The sequence below is a fragment of the Podospora anserina genome, chromosome 4 (genome assembly GCF_000226545.1).
Source record: "Podospora anserina S mat+ genomic DNA chromosome 4, supercontig 4".
Taxonomy (NCBI): domain Eukaryota; kingdom Fungi; phylum Ascomycota; class Sordariomycetes; order Sordariales; family Podosporaceae; genus Podospora; species Podospora anserina.
In genome coordinates, this window is record NW_001914850.1 from 660,246 (window position 1) to 678,678 (window position 18,433).

The following is an 18,433-nucleotide window of genomic DNA, read 5'->3' on the forward strand; positions in this document are numbered from 1 at the left end:
TCATCTCAAGATTTTTTTTTTCCAGTGGTGGGAATGAGAAAAAAAAAAGAGAAGAGAGATTGAGATTTGGGGGATTTTACGGGTGGGATCTGGGACATGATCCGGCAAACCTGACATCATGGTTCTTTTTTTTTGTTTTCTTTCATCACGCGGAACAAAAGCTGGTTTGCTGATTTTGTCTGTTTGTTGTTGTCTGGTTCTCGGACACGACGACGAAAAAAGAGGCACAACCTGCAAGATGAAGAACACATGACCCCCTCAAACTACTCGAGGTGTGTTGTTGGCGCAAGCAAAGCGACGGCCACTGCGGTTTGCACCACACACAAAACACAACACACAAACAAGAAAAGAAAGACGATTGGTGGTAGGCTCTTTTGCAAGAAACAAGAAAAACGACAGCCGCACACATTACAGGACTGCCTTGAGCTTTCTTTATCCGCAAGGAAACAAAAAGCTTTCCGGTATTTCAAGCCTTGAGCGAGGGGAGAACATCAAGGATGGTGAGATCCTTTGGGCAACCTTCGCAAACTGGGTGAGAATGGACAACTGGAGAGCAATAATTTCATCTGGGTGAAAGATGGAAAGCTCGCTTCGGCGTTTTTTTAGTTGTGGTTTCGGTTTTTTTTTTTTTTTTTGCAACAAGGCTATCAATACCATCGTCTTATTTGACAGGCATGAGTTTTACCACGCCGCACTGTGTTGTTGTGTGCCCTGCTTTGCCTTGCCCTACCTGTTGCGACATGCACGGTTTGATCGACTTACCTCCTTCCGTATCTTGTTCCATGTTGTGTATCCAGCTGTGCCCCTTTCAAGGCCTCACGCCCCTGTGGTGTCTCTAATTTTACCCTTCCATCGCATCAATACCCCTCACACAGACAGAGCCTTGAGGAGCTCCTCTTCCAGAATCAGCCCAGGCTTTCCCCCTCTGCTGCCGTCCTCTGTAAACAATGCTTTGGCTCCCTCCCCTTCCTTCCAAGCCCACTTTTCCTTGAACTCGGGTGGACAGTTTCGCTGGATGCAGTCCACAATCTTATCGCCAATGACGGGGAGGAACTTGAAGGCGTGGCCACTGTCTCCTGTCGCGACAAAGAGATTTTTCCAGTGAGGATGGTAGTCGATGAGGAAGTCGGCCGTCCGGGTATCAGAATACCAGCATAGTCTCGTCTTGGTGAAGGGACGGTCTACCAACCCAGGCAGCGGCGTCATCTCTCGGAGAGCAGCACGAAGGTCGGTTTCCCCCTCTGCTGGGATGACGAGGTCGGGGTCATGCAACGATGTCCGGGGGATCGAGACGAGGCAGTTGCTTGTGGCAGTTGGCGAGACGGGAAGGGGAGGGAAATGTACAGTTCGTGGGTTGGTATAACCGTAGGCATGGCGAGCTACCTTGAGGACCCGGTTGGTTGGTGGAATGATGAAGAGACCGCTGGAGAGGTTGAGGATGACGGGCATCTTGCCGAGGATCTCTTGCTCCTCTTCGGTGATGTTGAGGTACCCCAAGACTTGGCCCGTGGCGACAGCCTGGCCGTCAAGGTCGACAAAGCTTCCTGTCCATGCCCCTGCTGCCACCATGACCAGGTCCGCGGTCAAGACGCGTTGGTCTTGTAGCCTCACTCCTGTCACACCGGTGTCATCGTGCTCCAGAGACTCCACTGTGCCAGCAATGAAGTTGACGCGTCCGGTTTGTCTGACTTGCTCGTAGAGCCATGCCATCGACGCGCCGGCGTCTGTCCAGCCGCTGTTGTAGTTGATGTATCCCCAAGCTCCAGAGCTGCCACCGGTCCCGAGAACCTCGCAGATCGCGTCGGCGTTCGGGAGCTCTCGGATGCGCTCGGCGAGCATTGGGTCACGAGAGGCCAGAGATGAAACGTTCTCCCAGCTCTTGCGGGCATAATCCATGCCGGTTAGCTTCTTGTGGGAAGACTCACTCGCGCCACCCTCTACGGGAGGGTCCGCGACTGGCGCGGCAGAGGTGGCATCGCCGACGACGAGGAGACCTGTTTCGTGGTAACGACCCTGGGCGCCGAGATCAGTGGGCTTGTCTTGTTGTCGCCATATCAGCTGAGCTTCATCGCACAGAGCGGCATACGCGTGGTCGGCGTAGTCTGCCCTGACAATGCGGCTCGTGTCAATGGACGCGGCATCGGGGGATGGGAATGTAGACTGAGAGGAGGGGTCGGACCTGTCAATGACAGTTATGGAGGTGTTGATGAACTCATGGCGACGAGTGAGAGCATAGGCTGTGGAGAGGCCAAAGAGACCCGAGCCAACAATGAGAATGGAGGACGGGGGGTTCGTGTTGTTCTTGTTGTTGTTGTTGGTGGTGGTTGTGGTGGTGGTGGTGGAAGAGGAAGAATGTTGAGGAAGGGAAGAAGTCATGGCGGGAGAATAATAACCGTGACAAAGTTGAAGCGAGCCCAAACTTTAATTACGCAGCCGAGACAGCTGGCAACACGTGCACGAGACTCTTTTCGAGAGCAAGGGCTGGGCTGTCCACAGAGGTAGGGAAAGGGATGCCGATCTAAATCGATTCACTGAGGATTTAAGTATTCAGATAGAAAGGGAAAAGCCATGCTCTTTGGGCATAGATGTATCTTCTGTTGAACTCTCTTGACCCCGCTGCGGTTTATCTCGGGATTTGATATCTTGACATGGTTCTCCGTAAGTTGCCACATGCGGTTAGACTACGCCCTTTATACTGGTCCTCCACTTCCATGATTCCGCCCTCATGATGTTTTGGTCTTATCTTGATGCCCAATCACCGGTCTGCTCCAGCGAGGGCAAGATGTGTTACAAACCAGCCTTCAAGGTGCTTGGAGTTTGTGCACGGGCCAAGCAACGCCAAGCCAGGAACGCTATGACCGTTGCCGTCAAGGTGCCGCCGTCTTTGTCTTCGCAAACAACCGTCTTTCGTCAAACAGCAATGCTTGAGCAAAACGCGAAACATGTCGAACAACAACATTGCCGAATTTCCTGATGTTCAGGCCAAACTCCAACAGCCAAAGGAAAAGTCAGCATTCGAGAGACAAAAAGCAGAGATCGAGGCGAAGCGCCTGCGCGAAGAGGCCGAGACGGCAGCTGCCCTTGCCGAATTCCAAAAGGAATTTGGAGGCGACGACGAAGAGGATAAGCTTCCTCGAGGCTCTCACCAGACATCGAGATTTGGGAATGGCCCGCCCACTCGACCAGCTTTCAACAGCCCGTCACCTTTTGGAGGTGGTGCAGGCAAGCGACATTTCGGCCTTCCTTCGGGGCCCTCGTTGAAGAGTGGTCCTGGGAGTTTGGGACCTCCTCCGCCATCATACGGCAAGAAGCGAACGTTTGATGGGTTTCAGCAGGACCGAGATCGAGAGAGGGGACGAAACTGGGATAGGTCGGGCTTCGAAGATCGAGAGGCGGGATCCTTGACCGTGTCCAAAGCTTTCGAGGCCAGTGATGATGAAGGGGAGACAACGGCTGTTTCTGGCCGTGCCGAGGAGAAGGCGGCTTCGAGACCTACCCTACGTTTGTCCAACTTGCCACCAGGCAGATCACCGGCATTCATCAAGTCTCTGATACCGGCAAACTTGACTGTGGAGGATGTCAAGATCGTGCCACCAGCGGGACCGACCGGTGCTGACCGTGGCACGGAGAGAAAGTCGGTATCAGCGATAGTTACGCTGTCAAAGGAAACCCCTGCTGCTGAAATTGATGCCGCAGTCAGCGCGCTGCAGAATCGCTATCTGGGCTTCGGTTTTTTCCTTTCTTTGCACAGACATCTCTCCTCGGCCGCCATTGCGTCAGGGCTTACAGCTCTGCACCCTTCGACCTCAGTGGTATCATACCCATTTGGGGCGAAGAAGGTCGAGGAAAGTTCGAGGCCGCATGGCTCACATTCGGTGAGCTCCCACCGTGGCTATGCGCCTCCTACCCACTATGGCCCTCCCATGGGTGGTTCCGTCAACCGAAGTGGTATCCTCCACGTTCCTGTCAGCCCGCCACGGGATATCAAACAACTTCGCATGATACACAAAGTCATCGAGTCGGTCCTGGAGCATGGGCCACAGCTGGAGGCCCTCCTTATGTCTCGCCCGGATGTGCAACAAGAGGAAAAATGGGCATGGCTATGGGATGCGCGCAGTGAGGGTGGTATCTGGTACCGCTGGAGGTTGTGGGAAATCGTGACGGGTTTGCAGTCCACAGACAAGGTCAAGTATTGGCCATTGTTTGAGGGAAGCCATGCCTGGAAAGCACCAGCACAACGGCTTGCCTACGAATATGTCACAGGTGTCGATGAGTTTGTCTCAGAGCCCGAGTATGATTCTTCTGAAGATGAGGATTTCGATGACGAGCAGGGTCGACAGGGCGAGCACAACGAGCAGGAGGATACATTCTTAAACCCCATTGAAAAGTCAAAGCTGTCCCACTTGTTGTCTCGACTACCAACAACAACAACCAAGATCAGGAAAGGAGACATTGCGCGCATAGCAACATTTGCCATCACGCACGCCAGCCGAGGAGCCGATGAAGTTGTCGAAATGATTGTGTCCAACATCGAGCAACCATTCGCATATACCTCGGCCAATCCAGACTACAAACGTGATGGGAAAGAGAAGGACGAGGGCTCGCGCGATGCCTCTCCTGCTCCAGAAGACAAACTTGGATCCGGTGGACTTGACACTAGCGCAGCGTCACTTCTCGGCCTTTATGTGGTCAGTGACATTTTGTCCTCTTCATCCACCAGCGGCATCCGCCATGCATGGCGGTATCGTCAATTATTCGAGAACGCGCTTCGAGCCCACAAGACGTTTGAGAAGCTGGGAATGGTGGTGGATAAGCTAGGCTGGGGACGGATCCGGGCCGACAGGTGGAAGCGCGCCGTAGAACTGGTGCTAAGCCTCTGGGAGAGTTGGTGCGTGTTCCCGGTTGAAACCCACGAGTATTTCGTCAACAGTTTCAACAACCCACCAGCTCTGAAGAAGCCGGTGGACGTTGGCGGAACAGAGCAAAAGGCGGGCAAATGGAAGCCAGTGGAGACAGAAGCTGGCGCAAAAGAGAAGGACAACGGCTTTTTGCCGATCTCGACAAAGCTATCGACTGACCAGGACGACGAAAATGACCACTACTTGGAGGATGTTTTAGAATCTCGTGATGGTGATGTCGAGCTCCAGTCACCCTACATGTACTACACCTCGGTGCTGGATGAGTTCTCTGACCTGGACCTCGACGGTGTCCCATATGACGACGACGACGACGACGACGACGACGAGAATGGGGTCAGCGGAGATGTGAGCATGCCGCAACCGACAATGACAGAGCCACCAGCAGATAAGGTGGAAACCAAGATCATAGGAGGCTTTTCCATGTCGGCGGCGAAGGCTGCGCCAGTGAAGAAGCGGATGCGTGCAGTGGACATGTTTGCGGGGTCTGACTCTGATTAGACGGCCACCTGAGAAACGGAGGCGTATCTGGGGAAGATAAGATTAGATCGCCAAGAGATCAAAGTGCCCTTTTGACTTGGCCCCTATATCCATAACAGCCGCCGCCGCCACGCCACCCACATCACATCGTCAGGTCTCAAGCGTGAATGCAAAGGGCAAAGGGCAAAGGGAAAATAGGCAATGCTCGGCGGTGCTGGGCGGTGCTACCCACCCACGTCTCGCGTAACATTATGCGAGGCATTCGCTATCCACGGGGTTGGGACAGGAATGGGCGGCAGAGGAACGGCACTATTGGGGTTGGGTTCATGCGTTCGGCTCACACCAAGCACCAAGTCACGCAAGTCTACGAATAGGTGAACGAGTTTGGAGGGAGGCAATCACAGCAAGCATGGCAAGGTAGTACTCGACAGTCAGAGGGCGTCTCCCAAAAGGGCCAATTACTAAATGCGTAGAGCAGATCCCGCGCAGTCCCCCAACCTGCCCGCTCCTTGGCTGTTGGGTTGCGTTCCATCAAGCCATGCACGCCATGTTGGAGAGAAGATAGTAAAAAGTTTGTCTAGCTTAGGGCTTAAGGTATGTTGTGCACCTGTCATGCGGCGTTGCCATCCCATCTTGTGGTGTGGATGGATGATTGTGGTGCACGTGAGAGAGTGTCGGGCGTGGTTATCTCGAGTTTATTATTCTCTTTGATGATGAACGCGGCGGAGATGGCTGACATGCTTTGGGTGTGTACGTACCTATTTCAAAAGACCCGAGCGTAGTCACCATCTTTATTACACGGTACATAGAAGTGTCCCTTGGCTACGAGGCTGGACCAACGTGGGTGGTGGTTATATTGCTGACTAAAAACTTGCGCACCCCACTTTTGGCACCTTCCCATCTCAAGCCATGGCCACCCACCTACCCACCCATATCTGCAAGAGCGAAGGTTGTTTTTCATCAAGACCCGGGGAAAGGCCCCTGACCCCCAAGAAAGGACGTGCTGTGGCCTGGAGTAGCGATGGCTGCAAATGCTACCTTGGAGAATTCTGAGCTGTGACAGGTGACAGTTGTGATGAATGTCGAGACGAAAACCTTCCAAAGCCCAGTTGTTTCCGGCATTCTCCACCCGTGCCTCTTCCTCAGGAAACTCAACCGACTCCAGCTTGTTGCAACCTACACCACCTCTACACAGCACAGTCACAATCCAAGCCCCCCGGCAGCCCAGTAGTAGCAGCCTCCATCTCCGCCCTACCTCGCTCAGTTCCGGCCCGGCCCTCCCCTCGTCCCAGGTCCAGCAGCAGCTCCGAGCAAAGCTGTGTGTGCTACCTACTACCTCGATAGCTCACCGGCATATTCCATCTCTCACTCACCTTTGCAGAGACACAAGCTCCAGCAGAACCACCGGCGCTGGCCCTAGAATGGCGTGACCCTGGGACCTGGATTTGTTCTTCTTTTTATTTTATTTTATGCTTCTCTTCTTTGTCGGCTCTGCTACCATCGACACCGTTCCGTCCCTTCGGCTCAACTCTGACTGCCGAGCCAGCTCTGGTACCTCCGTCCACCTTCCACCGCCAAAACCCAACAAGCAAAAAGCCCCGTGCCTGTGCCTAAGCTGCGGGCCAGCGCCGCTGACATCGCGTGCCAGTTGGAGGGGGACCTCTGAATGTTGGAGCTGCTGACGGGACAGACTAAACCCGCTCGGACTTTCCACAAATCTGTGGACGTCCTTTCTCTCTCTCTCCAGGTCCGCTGAGTCGCCTGTACAAGATTCGTCCAGAGTCCTGACTGACTCTTGTCAACCTCAACCGTCGACGGCTTGACAGTTCGTCTTATTTTCCGTCTCGATATTCTCACGGACGGTTTCCTTCATCTTCGTCCCACCGCTTGCTGGCCTCGAGGGTCTGTCGGTTTCAGCTCTTGGGGTGTCTAGAACGTTGAGAGAGCCTCAAGCACACGGTGTCGATCTTTTCGGTCTCTTCACCTGTGGCGATACAGCGCGCGTTATAAACAGGAAACTCCGCTCTCCTGAACCAGACCTCGGCAGCATCCGACAAGTCTTGTACCATCCGACCACACAGAAGCTCTCGGTTGCTTCAGCCAAAGCACTGGCGATAACCTCTCTCCATTCGACGCATTGCTCGCCAGCCTTGTCACTGCCTGCGGCGGTATGAGCTGCGAGCTCGGTCTTGCTTATCCTACTCACAACATTGTCTCCAGCAGCGGCTGGGACACAGGCTCTGTCCGAAACCTTGAACGCCTCGGAAAACCTTGCTGAGCAAGAAACAGAACAGGCTTTTCCCCCTCATCTCCCTCTCAAACAAACACACAAGATGCCCATCATAAACGGGCAAAAAATGGCCTGGTATGTCTTGCTTTTCTGTTTGTCCCGAGGTTTCCTTGCTGACGCTCATGCCTTGACATAGCGGGCCATGCATTCGCGGCCATCGCTCTACGAAATGCAACCACTATAACGAGCGGGTGATGGTGCCGGTGAGGAAGCCTGGTCGCCCCCTGAGCACCTGCCCCTGCCCACCTGGGAAACCATGTGTATGCGGCGGCGTTAGAGTTGCCATTCCGAAGAAGCAAAAGTGCCATTGTCCAGCTGGGACTGTCGACAGTGCTACCAGTTCCGAGTTCGACCCTTCGCCAGTTGACACACCCATCTCACCAGCATCACGCACCTCTTCGAATCGAGTCACCAAGTCGGGTTCGGGGTCCAAGTCAGCCAGCCGAAGGCAATCGCTTGCGCTTGCGAACTTGGAGAGGATGGATCCCAACTCCATCAACCTGATCCCGTCGCCCAATGGAAATGGAATGATTGGGATCACGGCCATGGTGAGCCCAAGGGACGCGACGTTTGGACATCCGATGGGGATGGTACCCATGGGACCTCGGGAGTCTTTTGTGCCTGCACCACCACCGGATTTTGGTGGCCCAATGGGATACAATATGCCCCCAAGCATGCCGCCACACATGCCACCGCCTCACTATCCCCCGCATATTCAGATCCCGCAGCATATCAAGACGGAAAATGGCGGATTCGTGCCGATGCTGAACGGGACTTTTGTCTCGCCAGTGCCCATTCCCGCCTTTGTCGATGGCCCTCACCCACAGGGAATGCAGGCATTCAACGGGCCGCCGCCGCCACCACCTTCCAATCCTGTTCTCGAGCCATCGGCCATGTCCAAGCCGAAGGGAGGTTCGGGAGGCGGGGGCTGCTGTGGTGGTGGCAAGAAGGCACCCCAAATTCAGGCGCCTCCTCCAGTGCCGGCTCCTCTTCCTACCCCTCCTCAGCAGCAGATGCCGAACATAATGCCACCACCCCAACCACAGAACGCCCCGTCAGGCGGAGGCGGCAGCTGTTGCAGCAGCAAATCTTCGCAGCCACCCCCCATGCCCCAGATGAGCCCCAACGCTATGCAGGCACCCCCTCAGCCGGGTTTTGGTCAGGGATTCATGCCCCAGTATCAGACTCCGATCGATATCAAGATGGAAAACATGCACCACCATCAGCCATTCCAGTTTCCCGGCCAGACTGTGTTCACCTATCCCGCCGAGTATGGCTCATGGCAGATGCCCATCAACCCAGCCATCTGGCAGCAAGTTGTCTCGCGGCCGCCCACGCAGCAGCAACACGAGACGCCTATTTCTGCCACTGCTCCCAACGGCAACAACGGTACCGTGGGCGGGAACTCTCACGAGTGCGGCTGTGGTGAGGGCTGCCAGTGTGTTGGCTGCCTGGCTCATCCGTTCAACTCGCAAATGCTTCAGTATGTGCAGAACGCCTACAGCCCCAACAGCAGCCACGGCAACAGCGGGAGCGCGGATTCCAGCGCCAATGCCAGTCCCAGCGCGAACCCTTTGAACCTAGCGAGTCCTGTGGAGATTCCCAGCGGGCCGGAGCTGCCGCCATCACACCAGACACAACCGCAGCCACCACCAAGGCCGAACGCGAACGAGTCTGATGGCTCGTCGAACGCGCCCACTCCGCCGAACGAGGGATCGCCGGCTCTGTCGAACGAGGAGGAGCTGACGGCGCTGGATTACTATTTTGTCCACTTGCCCATTTCGGCTTTGTGTGGGGGGGCGTTGGACATGTGCCCTTGCGACGAGTCTTGCGAGTGTGTGGGTTGTTTGGTGCATAACACTGCGGGATTCCCTCAGGGGGATGGGGGATTCTCTTAGGTTTCTTTCAGGGATGGGTGGTTTATCGTGTGTTGAGTTTGGGTTGGCATTTTTTTTCTTTCCTTGGCTATCACTCTATTTCGAGATACCCATGGGCTGGTTGTCGGTGCTCATTTTCAGAGGGGAAAGGTAACACAGGCAAGAAAGGGGGGGAGGGGTTGATTTCGAGATTGGTGACAGCAAAAGGGGGGGTGGGCATTTGTGGCTGTGTTGAGGAGGTGATACCCTACAGTGGACATTTGCCAGCTTCATCACAGGATTTGATGACAGCGAGAGGTGGGCGGGCATTGGCAGCTGTATCAAGGAGTTGATAACCTACAGTGAAGGGGTTGGGCAAGGTGGGTAGCGTTGTGAATAGAGCTATGGATTGTGTTGAGAAGGTGTTACACGGCTTGAGAGATAGGCACGATAGGCAAATGGAGATGGGTTGACACTGTTGATTGTCAATAGATTTTATCAGTGTGGCTTGATGATGTGCCGTGAGAGTATTTGAGTTTGATGGGGACACAAGATGCTAACTGAACTTACCTCGATTACGAACAGTTCGGGTAGGGGGCTTGGGTAGTTATGCTTGGTGGACCGTGGATGGGAAAGGTGTGGCTCTGGTTGAGATGGATGGCAGCATCTCCGTCAGGCAGCTGTCTGAGGTGTCGGAGATAAGAATGGTGGGTCGGGGTAGGGGGAAACGGAGGTTTTGTTGCACAAGGTCTTGGCGGTGCATAATTGGAAACGGAGGAGAGACGGCGTCAACAGTGGGTTGGGGGGGAGCGTTAACATTTCTTTTGGGGGAGGATGTGGAAGGGCGCACTGACAATTTGGCGCGCGGTGAGTGAGAGTCTCCGGGCAGTATATACTACCAACGACTTGGCCATCGCAAAAAAATATAGAAGAGGAATAGAGTTTTTAAAGAAGGTGGGCTTTTGTACTCGGTATTTCAGCTATCTCACTTGTGTTATTTCGGAACCAGATTGGGAAGACAACTACAAAAAGAGGACAAGATGCTCAACTCGAGAACACGATCAAGATCACCTGCTCGCTCACCATCACGACGAGATGGTGACAGAGACAGGGAAAGGAGGCGTGAGAGGGAGCGTTGCAGAGAGAGGAGCCGCGATCGGGGAGATGGACACCGCTCTCACCACCACCCCTCCCGTCACCATCACTCGTCACCACCAACATTGCCCTTCCACCGCGCCCCATTAACCAAAACCTCACTGCACTCCCACACCCAGCTCTTTCAATCCTACCTCTCCACCGTCAAGAATTTGTCTTTGGGCTCCCTCTCGGAAACGGAGGCAAAAGGCCGCTGGAAGAGTTTTACTGGAAAGTGGAACAGGGGAGAGTTGAGCGAGGAGTGGTATAACCACCCTTCTTTACCACCACCATCATCAAAGATACACACCCCTTCCTTCTCCCCTGCCCCCTCAATCCCAGAACTGAACCCCGGCACCAACAAATCCGACGATGACGACGGCGACGACGACGACGACGATGACGATGAGTACATCCCTCCTTTCCCAACCCAAAATCAAGCGCAGCAGCATGGTCGCCATGGCCCAGCAATCCCAACAAGAGATGACCTCACCCACCGCGACGAGCTGTTGGAGACGGAAAGGGGGCGCTCTCTTGATGACCACCGGTACGAGAGGAAAAATTTTAGGAAACTCCACAGGGAGCAGCTTGACGAGCTTGTTCCAAAGGCGGACCCGGGGTCGAGGGAACGGAAGCTGGAGAGGAAGAGGGAAGTGACTGAGAAGCTGAAGGGGTTCGGACAGGACAAGGAGCAGGGGGTGGAGGAGATGAACGAAGGGGATCTGATGGGTGGTGATGATGCGATCGAGGAGCTCAAGAGGATGAAGAAGTTGAGAGAGGAGAGGCAGAATCAGAGGCAGAGTCGGAGGGAGGAGGAGGAGATGCTGAGACGGCAGGAGAGGGAGGAACGGGTGAGGGGGTATAAGGAAAGGGAGGAGAGGGTGATGGAGGGGCTGAGGGGGTTGGTTAGGGAGAGGTTTGGGGGGAGTTGAAAGTGGGGAGGCTGTCTTTTGTGATGTCTTTTGTCGCTCTCTGTTGGGCAGTTTGATACCGGTACCATGCATCCCTTTTTGCACAGGGCAACACTGGAAATCCCATTACATGCATAGCAGTATTATTCGACCTACCAAGGGTTCATCATGTCCCCAATGTTTCCGCCACACTTCCCAGGTTCAATATCAATCATATGCCTCCCAAAACTCCAAATCACACACATAAAATTAACATTCACACCCCCCTTCCCTCCCAAGCTCCACTCCACGCCTATCAAATGAATTGACGCCTCCCAAAATGCAGCCAACACGTAAAAATTGCCCTTCCCACGCCCCCCCCCCCCCCCTATGCCTTCCAAATCCCAACTGAGGCCTTACAAAAACTTGACACCCAAATTCTCCTCCCCCCCCAACGTCTGCGCCCTCCCCTTTTTGACCAGCACACCCACCGCCTTGACCAGCAACTCCTGATCCAAACCCCAGAACTCTGTCACGCTGTCAGCCACGACCCTTTCTGCTACCCATCATCAGAAACTCACCGGACCCCCTCGTCCCCTCCCCCTCAGCCAACTCATAAACAGTCACCACCCCACCCTTATTCCCCGTCTCGTCAGCCCACCGCTCCAACAACCCCGCCCACTCCTCCGGCGTTCTCCAGTACACCCAGGCCAGATCCCCTTCTTTACCTCCATACCACTCCGCCCTCCCTTGTCGTTTCATAAAATCGATCATCTCCCTCATGTAAGAGACTTCCAGCCGCCGGTTGATTGTTTCGTTGTTGAAGAGGGGGTAGATAACCGATGCAGGGGAAGTGGTCGCATCGGAGAGGGAGATGCGGTAGAGCTTGTGGTGTCGACAATAGGCCAAGATGAGGGAAGACCACTTGGAGAGCTGGGCGTGCCGGGTCGAGAGGTTGATTTGAGGGGTGAAGAAGGGGGGGAAGGAGTGCTCTTTTGGGAAGGTGAATGCTGCTGTTGCTGCTGCTGCTGCTGCTGCTGCTGCTGGGGGGCTGGTGGTCATGATGGGAAGGTGTTTGGCTGCTGTAGATAAGTCCTGGTTTGGATTGGTTAGATGAGTGTAAAGGAAAAAGAGAATGGGTGATGTTGGTTGTTGATGAGATGGGAAATGTATATGGGATGGGTTGGTGTGAAAGTGGTGGTGGGGTTGGATGGATGGAATAAAGAGTGCCAAGACCTTGTGCCTTGCATGGCGGGGGGTTGTGGTTCTTCTGACTGGACCGTCAAGGTTCACATCATGAAGATGGGAAAAGCTTGTCGTAAGCAGCAGTAGGTAGACTTTTGATATTCATCAGGATAACAAAAGTAAAAAAAATAATAAAAAATAAAAATCCCACACGGTATATCCTGATCCCTGACCATATCCTACTCCTAACCCATAGACCAACAACATCCGTAAAATAAAACTCGACCAAAAAAAAACACAAAAAAACTACATGTCAATAGCCTGGGTATCATCTCTCATCTCGTCACTCCCCAACTCCTTCTCCAGCTCGTCCGCCACAAAGCTCTCGTACTCCTCCAAGTTCTTCTGCACGTGCATCTTGAACTTGATCACGTCGTTCAGCATGCGCATCGTCTCGGTATGCAGCTCCTCCCTGAGCGCGTTCGCCCGCAGCGTCAACTGTTCGTACCTGTTGATAGTCAGCAAAACGATCTCTGTAGGGTTGGTTTGGTGTCGGGGTCAAAACTCACTCAATGTTCGTATTCATCTCCCTCTGCTCCATCAGCTGCACGCTCTCGCTCAGCTGCGCCCTCATCTTGGCCAGCTCCTTCTCCATCTTCTCAATCTGCGCGTCGCTCGCCATCTTTTGCGCGCTCGTCGACTCCTTGGTCTTCTCATACTCCTCCTCCGCCGCCCTCACCCGGTGCTGCAGCGCCTCCACCTCGTTCCTCTTGTCCTCAATCGCCTCCTTGGCCCGGTCCAGCAGGTCATGATCCTCCATCATCACGTCCAGCGCCTGTTTTCTCCGTTCCGACACCTCTTTCCTCAGCACCAAGAAGCTGTTCTTAACCTCCCCGCGCAGGTCCAAGTTCAGGATATGTGCCGGCTGATACCCCGTCGTCGAGTCCTGCAGAAGCCTATCCCCCCCCCCCCCCTGTCCCGCCGCGGCCGACGACGACGGCCCCAGCGACGACGAAAAGTCCGACGGCCCATCATTCACCGTAACCTGCAGCTCGTACTCCTTCCCCTTGGCGTTGACCGCAGTAGCCGGTATCAGCCCGATCTGATAGGCCACCGTGTTGAACTTGTCCACCGCCCTCTCCAGCTCCTCCAACCTCCTGCTCGCCTCCAGCTCCCGATCCAGCACCTTCCGCTTCACGTCCTCCAGCCGCAGATTGGCAGACTCTATCTCCCTCTGCAGACGCTCCCGGTTCCCGGTCATCCGGTCGATATCCTGCATGCTGATCCCCTGCTCATCCACCGCCCTCTGCAGCCTCCTCCTCTCCTCCTCCGCCTCCCTCACCTCGTCGACCAGCTTCTCCAACTCCTGCTGCAGAATCCGATTCTTCGCCTCGTACCTGTCGGACTTTTCCGAAACCAGCGTGTTGTACTCCTCAAACTTGGCCCTGTCCTCCTGCATGATCTTGAAGTGATTGTCCAGCACCGCCGGGTCAGGCGTGCTCTTCTCCAGCTCCTCAATCTCTTTCTGCAACCTCTCGTTCTCCGCCTCCAGCATCTTGAGCTCCTCACAGTACTTTGCATTCCCGTCGTGAAACTCGGCCGCCATCCTCTCCACATGCGGCGCCAGCGCGGCCTCGACATCCTCATCCCCCGCGTCATCATCCATGTTGAGCCAGTTCTGGTATGCTCGCGTCAAGAAGTTGAAAATGATGGTGTCCCCCGTGACGTCGACCCCAGCCTCCAGACAAGCCTCGTCATACTGGTTGTGAGCATACCGATCGAGCATCTGCGCCAGCTGCATCATCCAGTGCAGCAAACCCAGAAACGTGCTCCAGTTCTGTCCTCCCACGGCCGCGATTTGGGATTTCGTGATGCTCTTCTCGTATGGGTAGCGCATTTGCTTCAGGAGGGGGGGCACTTCTTGGTCAATGTTCTTCTGGAAGCGATAGCTGGGGTCGATGCGCCTGTAGAGCCACTGGAACATGAAATTGAAGTCTTTTTGGGTGGGGGACTTGATGAAGTTGTCCGAGAGCTTGTGGCTCATCTCCATCTCAAAGTTGTTTTGGGCGAGGTATTCGACGAGTTCCTGGCCCAGTCGGTTCTGGTAGGACCGGTCTCGGAGCGGACGGGGGTCGCGGGGGACGCCGGCTGCTTGGGGGGCTTGTTGGAAGAAGCTTTGGTGGCCGCCCGTTGGGATGCCCATCCCGCCGCTGCTCGGGCCGCCGACGCCCGAGGGACGGGCCCGGTAGACGCTGCTGCTGCGGCGGTCGTTGTCTTGACTGCTCGAGGGTCCTCCGCCGGCGGTGTGGTAGGACGGTTTTAGGGAGGTGGTGTTGCTGCCGCCGCCAGTGTAGGCCGATACCGAGGCGCGCTTGACCGAGGAGAGACCTACGTCGGCGAGGTTGGTGCCGGAGGAGGAGCGCTGGAACATGGGCTGGTTTGGACGTTGCAAGGCCAGGGAGTGGCGCGAGCCGGACATGGAGCGCGCATGGCTGGCTGGGCCGCCGATGCTGCCAATGTGGGATTGTCGCTTCATGGCGGAGGGGGGCTGGGGGATGGCAGAGTTGAGGTTGAGACCCCCGAGGGTCTCGCGCGGTCGACGGCTCGACATGGTTGGTGATGTCAAAAAAAAAATTTGGGCTAGAGGGCTGGTCCCCCCCTGTCGCTCACACACGCCCCTCCTGTTGTTTTGCACGGTGAGTTTGCCCAGTACGCCGGCGTATCGCGGGATGGTTGCTTGGCCCGAGGGATATGCGCAAACGAGGGGTGAGTCGGTACTTTCGTCGAGGTATCGAGAGGTTTGTCGTCGAGGTTCGCAGCAAGGTCGTTTTGGCAAGTCGCTGGGCAACAGCGGCGACAGGAGCGTTGCGACAACTGGCGAGAGCGACACTTTGCTGTACAGCGCTCGGTTGCTGTGGTAAACAAAACATGCGGGCGGGGCAGTTCATTGGCCGGCCCCGCCCTCCGCTACTCTGGAAGGGCTTGGCAGGTGACACGTGATGCCGGCCATTCAAATCCGGGGGGGAAAGCACCCATGGCAAGAGTTCCGCTGAAAGAGGAAACAAGGGGCACGGGCCGGCATGAACCTCGGCTTCCCGCGCGCCATTGCATTTCCCAAACGGTCGTCATCAGCTACTACTTTTTGGTCTTCTTCAGCCCCAAACGCGTCCTCCAGTTTCATCAATTCCTGCTCTTCCACAGAAAAGGGGCTTGATCTCAAGAGGAGGGAGATACGACATATACGAATATGGCTATTCGTGAGGAGCTTGTCGCTTCGGCAGCGACGTGTAGGTTGACCTAGACCGACCCAGGATCGAGACATCCGGATGCATGCTGATTTCCACTGTCATCTAGTCCTGCAAGACCCCAGCGTCGCCGCGTCCCCGATCGAGAAGAAGGTCGCCTTCCTGCAAGCAAAGAACCTGACCCAGGAAGAGGTAAACGCTGCCCTCGCTCGCGTCGGTGCTGGCGTAGCGCCGCCACAAGCATACACATCCCAGGCCGTAGTCCCAGCACAACAGCAACAACAACACCAACCACCCCAACAGTACTACGGGCAGCAATACCCCCCACAGCAGCAATACCCCCCATACGGATGGCAACCACAACCACAGCAGCAAACCGTCCCACCTCGGCGTGATTGGCGTGACTGGTTCATAATGGCTACCGTCGTCAGCGGCGTCTCCTACGGCCTCTTCTCCCTAGGGAAGCGCTACGTCTACCCCCTCATCGCCCCCCCAACCCCCGAACGGCTGGAGCGAGACAAGAAATCCATCGACGAGCAATTCGAAAAGACGTTTGCCTTGGTGGAGCAGCTGGCCAAAGACACGGAAGCCCTCAAGGCCGCCGAGACGGAACGCACCGAAAAGCTCGACACGGCCCTTAACGAACTCGAGACGGTGATCGGAGACCTCAAGTCGGCCAACCGCCGCCGCGACGACGAGGCGCAGCGGGTTAGGGATGACGTCCAGAGCCTCAAGGACTCGATCCCCCGCGCGTTGAACAACCAAAAGGACCTCACTGACACCAGGCTGAGGGAGGTCAATGCTGAGCTCAAGAGCTTGAAGACGTTGATCACGCAGCGGATGAACCCGACTGCCACTTCGACCAGTGTGAATAATTATCTTCGCCCGTCCACCGGCGGAACCACTCCTGCTGCTAGCCCGGCTGCTGTGACGCCCGCGGCCCCGGCTACGGTTGAGAATGGGGATGAAGCTCCCAAGACTACGACGTATTCGGATTATTTGACTGGTAACCACAACCGGACCGGTTCCGCTTCTGCCTCGTCGCCTTTTAACAGCGGGATGACGGCCAAGGCGTCGATTCCAGCTTGGCAAATGATGGCTTCGAAGAAGGGTGCTGCTGCTGCGGCGGCGGGGCCGTCGTCGTCGTCGTCGTCGACGGAGGGTGGTGAGGCGGCGGCGGCGGCGGTGGCGGGGAGCAGTGGGAACAGCACTGATACCCCTGCTGCGAGCTCGTAGGGGGGGCTATAGTGGTGCTGGGGTGGATGCCACAAGAGGAAGTGGAGGAGGAGGAGGAGAAGAAGGAGGAGGAAGAGCCGGCGACATGTCGCTGGCAGCATGTGATGAGAGGATCAACAGTTGGATATATGACTAATGTGTACCGGTCAGCGGGGTAGTGTTATGGGGGGGTTGTGGCTTTTGTACCAGTAACATTATACTACAGTATTGGAGGGTTTTTTTTTCGCTCAGACATTGTGTCACAAATATTTCGCAGCGGGCATTATTAGGTTTTTTAAGCATTTGGTCATCTCATGAGATGTGATTCATGTCGGGGCAATTGTGATGGATGGTTCTGTTTTGACTTATGCAGGTTGGTATGGTTCTCTGGCTTCTCCGGACTCGCGGGCTGTTATAAGAGTGCGGGTGTCCCCCCTCGATCGACTCGACATCAATAAACAAACAAACGGAGGAGGGAAGCATTTGACCCGACAGTTTGGACAGGTGTGGGGAGCGAACGGTAAGTGTATGAACTTTCCCATGTTGAGGCTACATAAGTTTGGCATGTGCTGATTGGGTTTCGGGGGGAGACAAATGGCACCACATTGGCATTGCGGGAAGCGGGAGGTGCAGTAGGCTGACAAAGCTGTACTAGCGAAAACAAAGGTTGCCAATGCCGGGGCGGGGAGAGGGGGGTGGAAGCCGAGGTACAGGTTTTTGGTGGCGGTGTTGGTGGTTGTTGGTGGTGACGGTGGTAGTGGTGGTATGTCTCTCTTTCATCCCAACTTTTTTTGTTGATAGACAGGCAGGAAGAAGGTTCTTGGCGGGCATAGCAATGTTGACATGGCTGCTGGGTTTCAACATGACGTGCGGATCTCGCCATGTCTGCCTGGGGTAGTGGGAGTGTTATGGGATGAGAGAGGAATCATTGGATGATGGAGGGGGGTGGAAGGGAACTTGTACAAAGTGGGATTTGCTTGCGAGTGGGATGGATGGGTTGGTGGGTGGTGGGCCAGATCTGAAAGAAAAGAACCCCTGTCAGAGCTACTAACTCTACTACCACTACAACGCCGTTGACGGAGGATGTATTGATATATTTCGACCTCGCTGCTTTTTTCATCCCTCGGTTTCTCAACCATTAAAAGATCTTCTTCAGTCTGTCTGGCCACTCTGCCTCTTTTTAAATGTGATCAATATCATTTTGATACAGCCCCCCCCCCCT

The 18,433-nt window shown here is 55.2% G+C and overlaps 7 protein-coding genes across 7 annotated transcripts; 3 read left to right on the forward strand and 4 right to left on the reverse strand.

Annotated features, from left to right (window-relative positions):
* Positions 1 to 867: 867 nt before the first annotated feature.
* Positions 868 to 2,376, reverse strand: PODANS_4_8970 (uncharacterized protein; the record flags this gene model as incomplete). Its single annotated transcript, XM_001905892.1, has 1 exon — positions 868 to 2,376. One exon carries the CDS (start codon positions 2,374 to 2,376, stop codon positions 868 to 870), a length of 1,509 nt encoding a protein of 502 aa, XP_001905927.1.
* A 566-nt stretch (positions 2,377 to 2,942) lies between these two features.
* On the forward strand, positions 2,943 to 5,417 carry PODANS_4_8960 (uncharacterized protein; the record flags this gene model as incomplete). The annotated part of the gene is made up of 1 exon (XM_001905893.1): positions 2,943 to 5,417. One exon carries the CDS (start codon positions 2,943 to 2,945, stop codon positions 5,415 to 5,417), a length of 2,475 nt encoding a protein of 824 aa, XP_001905928.1.
* Positions 5,418 to 7,729: 2,312 nt separating this feature from the next.
* On the forward strand, positions 7,730 to 9,584 carry PODANS_4_8950 (uncharacterized protein; the record flags this gene model as incomplete). Its single annotated transcript, XM_001905894.1, has 2 exons — positions 7,730 to 7,761; positions 7,823 to 9,584. The coding sequence occupies 2 exons, from the start codon at positions 7,730 to 7,732 to the stop codon at positions 9,582 to 9,584; spliced, it is 1,794 nt and encodes a 597-aa protein (XP_001905929.1).
* A 1,424-nt stretch (positions 9,585 to 11,008) lies between these two features.
* On the reverse strand, positions 11,009 to 11,680 carry PODANS_4_8940 (uncharacterized protein; the record flags this gene model as incomplete). The annotated part of the gene is made up of 1 exon (XM_001905895.1): positions 11,009 to 11,680. The coding sequence occupies one exon, from the start codon at positions 11,678 to 11,680 to the stop codon at positions 11,009 to 11,011; it is 672 nt and encodes a 223-aa protein (XP_001905930.1).
* A 426-nt stretch (positions 11,681 to 12,106) lies between these two features.
* On the reverse strand, positions 12,107 to 12,628 carry PODANS_4_8930 (uncharacterized protein; the record flags this gene model as incomplete). The annotated part of the gene is made up of 1 exon (XM_001905896.1): positions 12,107 to 12,628. The coding sequence occupies one exon, from the start codon at positions 12,626 to 12,628 to the stop codon at positions 12,107 to 12,109; it is 522 nt and encodes a 173-aa protein (XP_001905931.1).
* Positions 12,629 to 13,057: 429 nt separating this feature from the next.
* On the reverse strand, positions 13,058 to 15,362 carry PODANS_4_8920 (uncharacterized protein; the record flags this gene model as incomplete). The annotated part of the gene is made up of 2 exons (XM_001905897.1): positions 13,058 to 13,259; positions 13,321 to 15,362. 2 exons carry the CDS (start codon positions 15,360 to 15,362, stop codon positions 13,058 to 13,060), a joined length of 2,244 nt encoding a protein of 747 aa, XP_001905932.1.
* Positions 15,363 to 15,998: 636 nt separating this feature from the next.
* PODANS_4_8910 (uncharacterized protein) lies at positions 15,999 to 17,232 on the forward strand (the record flags this gene model as incomplete). The annotated part of the gene is made up of 2 exons (XM_001905898.1): positions 15,999 to 16,038; positions 16,070 to 17,232. 2 exons carry the CDS (start codon positions 15,999 to 16,001, stop codon positions 17,230 to 17,232), a joined length of 1,203 nt encoding a protein of 400 aa, XP_001905933.1.
* Between the last annotated feature and the right edge of the window lie 1,201 nt (positions 17,233 to 18,433).